The following is a 13630-nucleotide window of genomic DNA, read 5'->3' as shown; positions in this document are numbered from 1 at the left end:
AGAAAAATTAACCAATAAGCTGAAACTGACACGGGGACAAATAGAAGAAGACGACTTCCCCTTTATCACATATACAGCCCAACAACACAATGACAAAAATCCACCAACAGCAATATGGCTAACCTGATCCAAAACACCCACCCACCCCACTCACACACAAAACAAAGATCACTACAGCCAACCACAAATGAACTATCATACCCTAGGCCAACCCCAACCTCTCTCACCACCAAAGGAACACCAGGGGACAACAGAGAACCTGCACAAGCGACACTGACCCCCCCCCAATATATTAAGCAAAATAGAAGCATTGTCACCTGACCCCACCCATCTCCCCCCATCTACAGTACTTCTATCCCCCTATTTCTTCCCAATGTCTCAGCAAATGAAACCGATTTGTAAAAATGTCATGAGAGACATTGCATATATTTCTGTAAATCAAGAAAATCTTTAATAATAAATTTAAAAAAACAGTGGACAGCGAGAATATATCCTCTCCCATGATACTAGAATTAGAGGGCACCCAAGTGTGATTGGCAGTAGGTTCACAGCTAACAAAAGGAAATTTTTCTTCATGTATAACACAATTAGCCTATGGAACTCATTGCAAAAGGATAATGTGATGGCTGTGAACATAAGTGGTTTTTTTTCTTCAGAAAGACACAGTGCAATCCTACAACTTGCTCCCAGGTAGGTGGCACAGCATCACACGGTTGCACCCTTAAATGCGATTTCTTTGAAATTGTATACCGAGTGTTTTCCATGGCACTCTCCTTATCGGATGAGTTTGGCAAAATCGGATACACCTGGTAAATGATCTGTGTGTGATTTGTAACTAATACAACCAGGCCATCTCATTTTCCGTTAGGGAATACTTATGCACTTAAAGGCTTTCTGTTATGGGCTTTCCCGGCTATTTATGAACATTTCCCATAAAACTCAGACGTTTGGTCAGCAGAGGGCGCTACATTACCATATATCGCATAACTTCGTGCACGCGAAAGGAGCACGGGCGAGAATTTAAAAATACATACATACTGTACAGAAATACAGGTTTATATTTACCGGTATACAGTCCCAGGCCATATTCCAACCACATCTGTCTGCAGGAGAGAGTTTGCGTGCAGTAAATAAACCAAGTCCTTTTTCTCTTCCTTTGCTTTATTTATTTCAAGCAACGTCCAACCCACCCCATATGCACACACACCGCCCTCCGGTCCCCAGGAACAAAATATGCAGACGATGGAGGGGGAAGTGAGCTATCTTATAATTTGCAAATAAATAAATTCTATTGAGGATTGTCTCGTTGCCTTGCCACAAACGAATATTGGGGCAGGGTAGGCAATATTCGTTGCAGAGAGCAAAAGCTGCACAATCCTCGTTTGTGCGGAAAACAATTCCTTGCAGGCATTTCGGATTTGTATGCAAAAGCAAAAGAGAGAGAGAGCTTTTTGTTTGTTGTCACAAGGATCGCTTTCATGGCTTCAGAAACGGGGGCCGAGATCCGGTTCCCCAGCCTAAGGCTAAGGCAAGACACGCAGCGGAAGCCCCGCTACCTGGGTCGCATTGAAAAAGAGCATTGTCTCGTCGCACACCGGAGACAATTGAAACAATCCGGCTCTCTCGGGCAAGGGCTTCTTCCGCGCAGTCCGCGATCCCGAATGCCGGAGACCCGCCGGCGCCGGCCCCACCCCTGGCGGGCTGTGCAAGAACATTGTGGTCTAGCGCCTTGGAAGTTGAAGAGGCAGGCGCGGGGGCGCCCTCTCCCCGTCCCCAATCCAGGCTCCTTTACGAAGGGTAAGGGGGAACTTTTTTTTCCCTGGAAGCGGGGCGGAGTTTCTTTTGAGGTGGTCGTGACTAACTGGAGAACTCTGAGGATCATCTAGTCCAACCCCCAAAAAAACAATGCAGGAATATGCAGCTGGCCCTTACGGGGATCCCACCTGCAACCTCGAAATTATCAACACCACGCTCTAACCAACGGAGCTATTCTCCTCCTCCTCCTCCTCCTTGAATCTCTGTGGCCGCGCAAAATGGGTCCCTGGCGCAACCAGAAGGTTGGTGGTTCGAGCTCCGCCCGACTGGCTCGGGCAGGATTCTTGCATTGCAGGGGGTTGGGCTAGATGACCACTTGGGACCCCTTCCCATTCTACGATGGTCTTCTCCCGACTCCGGAAAGAAGGCGGGGGTGTTCCCGGCTATGGGCGGGACGCAACCAGCTTGCGGGGGCGGGGCCTAACTGGAAAGGGCGTGGCTCCGCCGGCCTTAAAGGGGCGGGGAGAGGCGCTGCTTGCGAGAGAAGCCATGGGGAGGGCGTGGTCTAGCCGGAGGAGGCGTGGTTTCCGCGACGCCCCGCCCCCCGGCGCTCCTCCAAGAGCCCATATAGCTCCGTGCAGCGCCGCCGCCCCCTTTTCCTTTCTGCCCCCCCGCGGCCCGGCTATGACCCTGCGGAGGCTCCGGAGGCTCCGGTCGGGGCAGCCCGACCAAGAGGCGGCGCCAGCGGCGGCGAGTGTGGCGGGCGCCGGTGTTCTCGGCGGCCGAGCGTCGGAGCTGGAGCTGGAAAGGGCGCTGGCGGCCTCGGGGGGCACCTTGCCCCGAGCCCGGAGGGTGAGTGGGAGCCGGGCTGCTGCCCTCTCTGCACGGACGGAAGCGCGAGGCTGGACCCGAGACCCGTGTCCCGCGAACACGCGCCGCGTCCCCACGACACGCGCTCCCCACCGCCCCAAGCCAACAGACCCCAGTCCTAGGGCGGGTCCCATTCCGGACCCTAATAATGCGCCTCTGTCGCTTCCCCCCCCCATCCCTTTACCCCCGACGAGTATTGGGGCACGAATGAATGGCACCCGCCCGGGATTTCCCCCTTCAACTCCACGGGAGATGGAAAAGCACGAGGGGACGTCGCCCCCCTCCTGCGCCTCTTCCCCGGCTGCCTTTCTTGGAGACATTTCCTTCCTTCCACCACCTCCCAGCCTCGCTTTTCACTCGCCCCGCCCCCTCTCGGATGCGCGCCCCCGAGATCAAAGTCCCGCGAATCCTCGGAGCACCTGCGGGGCTCGCTTCCAGTCCGTGATGGGGGCGAAGTGGGAATCTGGGTGTTGCTGTGTCGGGACTGCCTGGTGCGGAGGGAGAGATGAGATCACTTGACACGGATTTCCCCCTTGTTGCCTCCTTCTGCTTGCGCCCTTGTTAGGGGAGGGCGACGCAAGGGACAAAAGGAAATGCTGCTCGCGCTGCTTTGGTTGCCCCACCTGGCTCACCTGGGATCCTAGAGTTGGAAAGGGATCCCGAGGGTCATCTAGCCCAGCCCCCCTGCAATGCAGGAATCTTCTTCTCCTAAGTTGCCATTTGTGGGGGCAGTCGAACACCCTCCGGTTTAGCGCATTGTTGCCCAAAAGGACACTGTTTGTTTTTCTCACTCCTTGTGGAATACTGTACTTATTTAGTTTAGGTGGGTTTTAGTGCCCCTCCTATATAAATGAATGGCGTTTCTTGTCCAGCCCAAGGTTGTTGTGAGTACAAGTAAAATGCAAACACAACTTGTAGCTTTTGGTGCTATGCAGACAGAATTAGGGGCTGCTATCAGAAGCTGGTGATGCAGCTGTTGGACCTCCCAACATCTTTTTACCAGCAGAGAGACTCTCCTTTACAGGGGTACTTTTGATGTGTTTGCATGTGTGTCAATCTATGACCCCGCTGGGTTCTTCAGATATTTATTGGACTCCGCCTCCCATCATCCTTGGCTGGTTGAGGCTGATGGGACTTGGAGTGCAGCTGCCTTTGGAGACTACCACATTCACTATCCCTGGTATATGGGGTGCTCTTTTTGTTCCAGACAACACTTCTTTGCATGGGGCTTGTTGGGATGCAACTTAGAGCCACCCCTGGCTGGGATGTCCACTCGCCTTTAAATATGGCACCTACTTTCTGTCCCACGAATGTTCCCATGCAAAAATGCATCACATATTTAAGCCCACTGCACATGCATACCTAGAAAACAATACTATTGAGCTCACTGGTATTTTTATTTGTGTGTTTAACATGGGCATTTCCAAAGCTTGCATGGGATGTTTCTTTATCTGAAGGAACCTATTGAGTAGTGGCAGTAGGGTGAGAGGAAATGATGCAGTATTTATTCCACAATTTCTCACGTTCAAACTTTGTGGCCCTTGTTCTGTTTCCTGCTTCTAGAAGTACATGATTGGGTTCCTTGGAAAGCTACATCAACTTGAGAGAGGGAGAATTGATGCAACTATGACTTCTAAGTTGCCGGTGAACCATGGTCTGTGTAGAGTGTGCAAGGCATACAGTAGCAGTTCTGTGGAAATAGGATCAGAAATCTCTGGCCAAGGAGCCATATAATCTTGAGATGCCCACTATCTATTCACAAGCAGATTGAACCCTGTTATCACCGGTCACTTGACTCCAGTATCTTGGGGTGATTACTTGAATAGTATCTCATTCGGGGGGGGGGGGTTATCCGTTGGCTAATCAGAAGTGTGATTATTTGTGAACCGCTCTGAGATCCATGGATGAAGGAAGAGTGGCATGCAAATTTAATAAATAAATAAAAATAATAGGATTTGGTTACGCTGTTTTTCCAACCACAGAGTAAAGACACCCTGATTCTCCTCCTGTAGCAAGGGATTGATTCTCTCTCATCATTGTTTTCCTGCATTTCAATGACTGTCATCTGCTTTCGTAGTCTATGTGTGGCTGCCTGCATACTTTCTTTTGTACTCCCATTTCTACCCCATATGAATACGCCTTAGATCAGTCTTCCCCAATGTGCTGCTCTCCAGATGTGTTTAGACTACAACTCTCACCAGCCCCAGCAGCATAGCCTAGGGGCAAGGATTATGGCAGCTGCAATCCAACAACATCTGGAGGTTGGGTTAGAGGGTTGGAAGAGACCCGATTTCACATCTCCATTGTGCCACAAAACTCACTCGGTGATCTCGAGTCGGTCAACATCTGTCTGTCCAACCTAACTCACAAGGTTGTTGTGAAACTAAAACTGGTCAGAGAGAGCTGCGGAGGTCACATACGTTCAAAACACTTATACCGCTTTTTACAGTCACGGCTCCCCCCAAAGAATCCTGTCTACAGTAGCTGACCCCTCGCAGAGCCACGATTCCCAGCAGCACCCACCTCAAACTGCAGTTCCCAGTAATTCTTAGATTCATGGTGGTGTAAAAGTGCTTTAAATGCATGGAGAAAATGTGACCGTAGGCTGCCCTGAGCTACCTGGAGGAAGGCTGTTATTTTAAAACTCTTCATTTAAACACACCCCCCCCCCGAATTTTCAATGCTCCTGCTCGATCTTCTAGAAAGCAATTCAATCAACCGGCAAACTGCAAAGTCGCTAGTGCCTTTTCTCATAGCTTTTCTGCTGCGTTCTCGAAGCAGCTCCTGAACTTTGCAGCAGCAACTAAATCTGAACTGAAGCCGGTCCCGTTGGCAAAATACAAAGCCTATACATCTGGCACTAGCGCCACGAGCTCCGCAGTCGCATGCAATATGGTTTTCAACCGCATATGTTGCTTCAGGCAAGTCTTCGTGCTCCTGTGGTAAACTCTGTCTGGCGGGATTGCAGTTAAAAGTGGCTTAACCCCAGACTCTTTTTCCTCCCCCTGAAGCTGCTGAGCAGCTTAGCTTGTTGACCAGGGCAATTTGCAGATTCAGTGCTTTTTCAGTGTCAGAAAAGTTGGCAACTGGTGAATGCCCAGGCTCATCCTCCTACCCTCATCGTACACACAAATAATAATCATTTTTTCCTGAAAAGCACAAAAGTTATTCCAGTTGTTAAGCTACATAACCACTGGGATCACCAGCTTATGGAAGGGAACAATTGCCAACAATATTGGTAGCCTAAATTCCTGGAGCCTTAGTTTGGTCAAGATCTCCAGATAAAATATGAGTACATGACATTTTTGAGATGCATCATTACAATGATTCACTGATCAAAAGAACCCTAGCAGCACAATAAGGATCTACCGTAATAGGGCAATACTGGAGCAGGAAAAGGTAGGGTATTTTGTGTGTGTCCATCCCAGGAGAGTCTGCCTTCCCCATCTGCGTTTGGGAACTGAAAGGCAAAGGAGAAGCAATGTTGGAAGCAAGTGCAATTTGTGATCATGATCAATTTGTGATCATGAATTTGTGAACATTGTTACTGATCACAGGGCAGGTCTGTTAAGGCACCGGACTTGGCATTTAATTTCTTGCTTTTGTTGAGCTTGTGCCAACAGGAGAGAACCGTAGCCAGTCTTAAAAGGCAGGGTGGTGGTGTTGTTTTTTAATGAAACCAAGTTTTTATTTATTTAATGGATTCTTCTGGTTTTTGAGAAGGAGGGTTATTAAAATAGCAGGTTCTATTAACAGTCTATGTGTGCGAGGTTGCCAGGTAGGGTAGGCATTTAGAGTTGCAGCGGGGATTTTCAGGCTGTGCCGAGTGGGGTGTTTGTGAAATGCAATGGAGTGGGGGTCACAGTCACCGTGCAGCGAGGTGTCTTTTTTGGGTATCAAGTGTGAGGCAGATAGGGTTTAGAAGGAGAATAGGGGATAGCGGAGGCAGTGTTGGAAATTAACAAGGAGCCAGGCAGATTTTGCACCTGGCTATTGGCCACTTGACCATAAAGCTGGACCATAAAGAAGGCTGATCACCGAAGAATTGATGCTTTTGAATTATGGTGCTGGAGGAGACTCTTGAGAGTCCCATGGACTGCAAGAAGATCAAATCTATCCATTCTTAAGGAAAATCAGTCCAGAGTGCTCACTGGAAGGACAGATCCTGAAGCTGAGGCTCCAATACTTTGGCCACCTCATGAGAAAAGAAGACTCCCTGGAAAAGACCCTGATGTTGGGAAAGATTGAGGGCACTAGGAGAAGGGGACGACAGAGGACGAGATGGTTGGACAGTGTTCTCGAAGCTACGAACATGAGTTTGACCAAACTGCGGGAGGCAGTGCAAGACAGGAGTGCCTGGCGTGCTCTGGTCCATGGGGTCACGAAGAGTCGGACACGACTAAACAACTAAACAACAATCGACCACTTGAGGCCAAGTGAAGATATCTGGACACCAGGATGGTGCCTGATATCTCCACCATCTGGGGATCATTGGATCCTGACTGTTTTCCCACGCTAATACCACATCCTGCAGAATTCCATCAGTTCTCTTTTATCTGTACAATCAGAATGAATTTCAGGAAACGAAGTGCTTTTTCGGTGCAGCCTGAGCAGGTTGTCTTACCCCACCCCACGGCCCTGTTCACAGTTATGAAGAATATTCTTACTTTATGAATGGTCCATGTCGCCATTCAGAAAAAGAGGTCGGAATAGGCCAATATCTATGTCAGCCATCCCTGGATCAAGTGACTTTCCTTCTTTAAGTTCTCAAAGTTCTTTCACCTAGCTTCTCAAGGTTCTCGCCTGAACCAGGCAGATCTTCAACTGAGAATCCTTCGCATTCAGTCCATCATTTGAAAAATAAAGACTTTAGAGTCATCTTGCCCAAAAATGGCAACTAGACATTCCGTTTTGGCAACTTTAACCCTGGTTAAAGGAGCCATTTGGCGCCAAGCCTCTATATCTGAGTTTATAACACTGGTCGTGAGACTGGAGTAGGTTTCCAAAGGTGATCTCAGGCCCAAAAAGATTGGCAAGCCCTCATTTATTCACTGAGCCATACCAGCATACCTGTATTTCATAACCAAAGGAATAGGCAGTGCAAGCGCTCTCTCCGCAAACATGGTGGTCCTGGCAAAATCTTCACTTCAAAACCGGAGCTATGTGCTTATTTTTCCAGTACAGTGGTACCTCGGTTTAAGAAAAGTCCAGTTTAAGAACGATTTGGTTTACAAGCTCCACAAAAGTGGAAATAGTGTCTTGGTTGAGAACTTTACCTTGGTCTAAGAACGGAATCTGAACGGTGGAAGGGTACCGGCAGCGGGAGGCCTCATTAGGGAAAGCACGCCTTGGTTCGAGAACGGCTTTGGTTTAAGAACGGACTTCCGGAATGGATTAAGTTTGTAAACCAAGGTACCACTGTACTTACTGCCACAGACTTTAACGGAGCAGGAAAACCTTAACTTTTAAACCACTGCTCAAAATTTCATCCGGTCGCTTTCCTTGAGAGGCCTGAATAAGGGTCACACTAGGTAAAGGTAAAGGGGCCCCTGACCATCAGGTCCAGTCGTGTCCGACGCTGGGGTTGCGGCGCTCATCTCGCTCTATAGGCCGAGGGAGCCAGCATTTGTCCGCAGACAGGTTCCGGGTCATGTGGCCAGCATGACAAAGCCGCTTCTGGCGAACCAGAGCAGCGCACGGAAATGCCGTTTACCTTCCCACCGGAGCGGTCCCTATTTATCTACTTGCACTTTGATGTGCTTTCGAACTGCTAGGTGGGCAGGAGCTGGGACCGAGCAACAGGAGCTCACCCCGTTGCAGGGATTCGAACCGCCGACCTTCTGATCAGCAAGCTCTAGACTCTGTGGTTTAACCCACAGTGCCACCTGGGTCCCTTTCAAAGAGTCACACTAGGTTTCACCAAAATGGGAAATAAATAAATGTTATGGCTATTTTTAAAACGGGCGGTGAAAGCCTCAGTTTCAGACTTTCTTTATATTGCTGGACCTCTGCCAATTCTTATTGGATCGGTTTGAAGCTTTCCTGCACCCGCAGGCCCCATCGGATTGAACAACGGTGCCAAGTTTCAACATATTAGTTCAACAGGTGCCATTTTTAAATAAAGTATAAGAGTTTTGGGTCCTGTGGTGGCAAAGCTTCCTCTTCGCGAAATTTTCTCCAAGCCTTCTCCCCCCCCCCCCGTCAAACCTTTGATGCCCTCATTGCCGGATCTCAGACCCAGATTTTGGCGTGGCTCCTTCAGGGTTGAATTACTAAAGCACAAAGTATGCATATACCACATCAGTTGCAAAAAGGGACGCCTGCCCGTTTCCTTTTCCTCTTTAAAGTTCACAGGCACAAGGCCCTTCTCATGCTTTGCTCACTGCTCCTGTGTGTTTTTAAAAGGTCGCCTGAAAAGCATTCTGTTGTATGAAAAAAAAAACCTCACATTGCGGCTTTAACTTGTGCTCCATACCACATTCAGGTCCGTTCCCTGATTTAAATTAAATTTTTAAAGCCCCTTAAAGATTTTTCCGCTTTTTGTGAGATGTTTGTTGTCCAAAATTCCTTCATTTAACCTCCACCTCTGTGGAGTTTTCCCTCCTTCTCTCATTTCCACTAACATAGGATTGTGGTTTCCATTGATATTCTGGCGCATGTGCGCCTCATAGATATCCATGAAAAGCATCTTATAGGCCACCTGGAAACCCCCTTTGCTAACAACCCCTTTTCCCTTCTAAGGAAAGTTATTGTGATGTGTCTTTTACTGGAAATTCTTTAAAAAAGAAAAGATTTGGAAGGGGCCCAAAGGGTCATCTAGTCCAACCCCCCCCCCACAATGTAGGAATCTCGGCTAAAGCATCCATGACAGGTGGCCATCTAACCTCTGCTGAAAAACCTCTGAGGAAGGAGAGTCCACCACCTCTTGTGGGAATCTGCCAAACAGCTCTTACTCTCAGAAAGTCCTTCTTGATGTTTAGTCAGAATCTATTTTCTTGTAACTTGAAGCCATTGATTCGAGTCCTACCCTCCAGAGCAGGAGAAAACAAGCTTGCTCCATCTTCCATGTGACAGCTCTTAAGATATTTGAAGATGGCTATCATATCTCCTCTCAGTCTCTTTTCCAGGATAAACATATCCAGTGCCTTCAAGCGCTCCTCGTAAGACTTAGTTTCCAGCTTGTTGTTGTTTTATTAATAATAATTTATTTATACCCTGCCCATCTGACTGGGTTTCCCCAGCCACTCTGGGCAGCTCCCAGCAGAATATCAATAATAAAGCAATATAATATAATAGTAATTTATACCCCGTCAGTCTGGCTGGGTTTCCAGCACATATAAAAGCATAATAAGGCGTCAGACATTAAAAAACCTCCGTGTGGTTATTTATCTCCTTGACATCTGATGGGAGGCTGTTGGGTGCCACTACTGAGAAGGCCCTCTGCGATGTACAATTGGACCACTTTAACTGTCCAAAGAATCCTGAGAACTGTAGTTTAAGGGCGCTGGGAACTGTAGCTCTGTGATGAACTATAATTCCCAGGATTTTTTTTTTTGCAAGCAGGGAGCCATGACTGTTAAAGTCATGTAAATGTGCTTTCAATGCATGGTGCGGGGGTAGCCTCTAAGCCAGGGGACCCCAACCTGTGGCCCATGGGCCACAAGCGGCCCACGGAGGCCGTTTAACCAGCCCATGAGCGGCCCACTCGGTGAGTCCCTGCGTGCTGCGCTAAACTGGCACAGTGTGGCGCAGGGACTGTCTTCCGTGGTGCCGGAAATCTCTTCTGCACATGTCCGCGGCGCCGGAAATTGCTTCTGCGCATGCCCAGATGCATACCTTCCAACTCCCGGTTAGAAAAATCCAGAATCAGCAGCACCGACACCGGAAGTCGCTTCCAGACATGCGTAGAAGCAACTTACGGTGCCGGCGCTGCCCGATTTCTGGTGCCCAGACCATGGGCAGAGCGGCACCGGAAGTTGCTTCTACTCATGTCCAGACATGCTCAGAAGCGACTTCCAGTGCCGCTCTGCCCGATTTCCGGTGCCCAGACCTGGGCAGAGCACCCGAAATCGGTTCTGCGCATGTCCAGACATGCGCAGAAGGAGCCTCCCTGGCAGGTACTGAAATCCGGGGGGTTTATGGGATTTTTTCCAGTCCGGGCTGCCAGCGGGAAACGGTTTAAAAAACGGGAGACTTGGCAGCTATGCCCAGATGCCGGAAATTGCTTCTGCGCAGGCGCGCTTTTCGACGTCTGGGCATGCGCAGAAGCGATTTCCGGCGCCGTGGACATGTGCAGACACAATTTCTGGCATTGCACTGCACCGGTCCGGCCCATGAAGGATCCCCGCAGGAGCGATCCGGCCCATGCCCGGTAAGCCTTGCCGACCCCTGCTCTAAGCTGTAGCGTAAATATAGCCTTGCAGAGGCCATTTGGCCGCCAAGCACTATGTCTCTGAGCCGAAGTTTGTGTTGGTTGCGGCAACAGTTGGGGGAAATAAGGACTCATTTCCTGTGTAGCTCTGTGCATCCCATAATAGTATCCTGTGGCTATGGCAGCCTCTTACTGCACGCAGAGATAGCAGCTGTTGAAAGGAACTTTGAATGCTGCGAGCTATTGTACAAATGGGCTTGAGCAGCAGAGAAACTGTCTAGAAATAAGTTCCCTTAACCAGGTTATACAATTTGTTGCTTTTAATAAGGAGGCGGGGGCGGGAGACGGAGCGGGGGCCCAACTGCTGCGGGGGAATGACGTCTGTGCAAAAAAATACCCCCCCCAACACCTTGACATCTCTGTTTTTCAGAACAGGAATGACATAAGTGTAAAGAAGCAGAACAATTGTGTCAGGGACTTGTGTGGTGGCGGCTAATTTGCAAAGTTGTTTCAAAACAAGCCCCCCTTGCTAGCTTTTGTGCAATTTCCATCTTGTGCAATTTCTGTATCAAGCTCTACAGATGCTCTTTTAAAAAACCACCTGGCTTGTTGCTGGTTCTACCCCTGGGGTGAATCCGGAGGCAAAAAATTATCCGTGTTTTGCGGCTTTCCACGTACTTCTGCGTCCTTCAGACGTCCGATAGCTGAACTCTGCTTCCTTGAAAATTAAAATGGGAGAGATGTGCTTCACTATTGCACCCAAAAAGGCCAGATTCAAGGGTGTTGAATTCTTATTATCTCTCCTCAAAGGAGTACAACGCCTGCATTTTTTGCAGTTCTCAACACACCTGATTTGAAGGAAGAAGCTTCATAGCAGCCGTTCCTGTTGAGATCTCTATTATTATTATTATTATTATTATTATTATTATTATTATTATTATTATTATTACCCCACCCATCTGGCTGGGTTTCCCCAGCCACTCTGGGCAGCTCCCAACCGAATATTAAAAACACAATACAACATTAAACGTCAAAAACTTCCCTAAAGAGGGCTGCCTTCAGATGTCTTTCATTCATTCATTCAATCCAGGGGTTGTTAACCTGGTCCCTCCCGCCCACTAGGGGCCGTTTCAGGATTCTAGGTGGGCGGTAGGGGGTTCTACGGCACAAGCTGAATCCTCCTTCCATCAAGCACTGGTGGGCAGTAAGGAAATTTTACCACCAAGAAAGATGCATTAGTGCAAGGGTCAGCAAACTTTTTCAGCAGGGGGCCAGTCCAGTGTCCCTCAGACCTTGTGGGGGGCCAGACTATATTTTGGAAAAAATATATGAATGAATTCCTATGCCCCACAAATAACCCAGAGATGCATTTTAAATAAAAGGACACATTCTACGGTACTAATGTAAAAACATGCTGATTCCCGGACCGTCTGCGCGCCGCATTTAGAAGGCAATTGGGCCGCATCCGGCCCCCGGGCCTTAGTTTGGGTACCCAGCATTAGTGGGCGGTAGGTATAAAAAGGTTGACTACCCCAGATTCAATCGATCAATCAATCGATCATTCAATTCCATTCCACCATCCTCATTTCTATAAAGGAACTGAGGGCAGCAGAAATTATTATTTCTTCAGCATCATCACTTAATTTGTCATCACAACAGCCCTATGAGGTAGGTTGGGTTAGGCCAGGCACGGCCAAACTTGGCCCTCCAGATGTTTTGGGACTACAACTCCCATCATCCCTAACTAACAGGACCAGTGGTCAGGGATGATGGGGTATAAATAATAAATAATAAAATAAAATAAATAATAAATCGAACCTGCAACCTTGGCGTTATCAGCACCTTGCTGTGAACGACTGAGCTGTTTATCTGAGACTGAATGACCCAAAGACCCTTGAGGCAAAGTTGCTGCAGAGTTACCTGCTCGAAAGGTGGATATCGCAAGTGGTAGCGTGGTGGTATGGTTAGAGTCGTTGGACTAGGACCAGGGAAACCCAGGCTCAAATCCCTGCCCTCAGTCACAAAGCTGACCAGGTAACATCAGACACATTGATTCTCAGCCTAACCCAGGCATGGCCAAGCTCGGCCCTCCAGCTGTTTTGGGACTACAATTCCCATCATCCCTGAACACTGGTCCTGTTAGCTAGGGATGATGGGAGTTGTAGTCCCAAAACATCTGGAGGGCCAAGTTTGGGACTGCCTGGCCTAACCCAACCTACCTCATAGGGCTGTTGTGATGACAAATTAAGTGATGATGCTGAAGAAATAATTTCTGTTGCCCTCAGTTCCTTGACAGAAATAAGGATGGTGAAATAGAATGGATTGATTGATTGAATCAGGGATAGTCAGCCTTTTTATACCTACCACCCACTAATGCAGGGTACCCAACTACGTCCCGGGGGCCAGATGCGGCCCAATTGCCTTCTAAATCCGGCCCGCAAACGGTCCGGGAATCTTCTGAGAAAGAAGATGGGGGAAGTTTTGCCCTGTCACCGGTTGCATCCTGGTTTCTGCTATGAATTTTAAAAAGTAGTCTTCTCCAGCCTACCCAAAGGATCCATGCTCGAGCGGCAATGCAGACAATTCCTGACGCACAGCAACTTGTTAAATAGGGCAGTTTTAAGCTGGAGCTCC

At 48.6% G+C, this 13630-nt stretch overlaps 1 protein-coding gene across 1 annotated transcript in view; it reads left to right on the top strand.

Annotated features, from left to right (window-relative positions):
• Positions 1–2372: 2372 nt before the first annotated feature.
• TAMALIN (trafficking regulator and scaffold protein tamalin) overlaps positions 2373–13630 on the top strand; it is a 34218-nt gene continuing 22960 nt past the window's right edge. The window contains exon 1 of the mRNA XM_035103399.3: positions 2373–2607. Coding sequence (XP_034959290.2) covers positions 2440–2607 — 168 coding nt within the window. The 5' untranslated portion in view covers positions 2373–2439. The remainder of the gene's footprint in view (positions 2608–13630) is intronic.

Source organism: Zootoca vivipara, chromosome 2 (genome assembly GCF_965207765.1).
Source record: "Zootoca vivipara chromosome 2, rZooViv2.hap1.1, whole genome shotgun sequence".
NCBI classification, from domain to species: Eukaryota; Metazoa; Chordata; class Lepidosauria; order Squamata; family Lacertidae; genus Zootoca; species Zootoca vivipara.
This window is presented reverse-complemented; position numbering and strand designations above follow the sequence as displayed.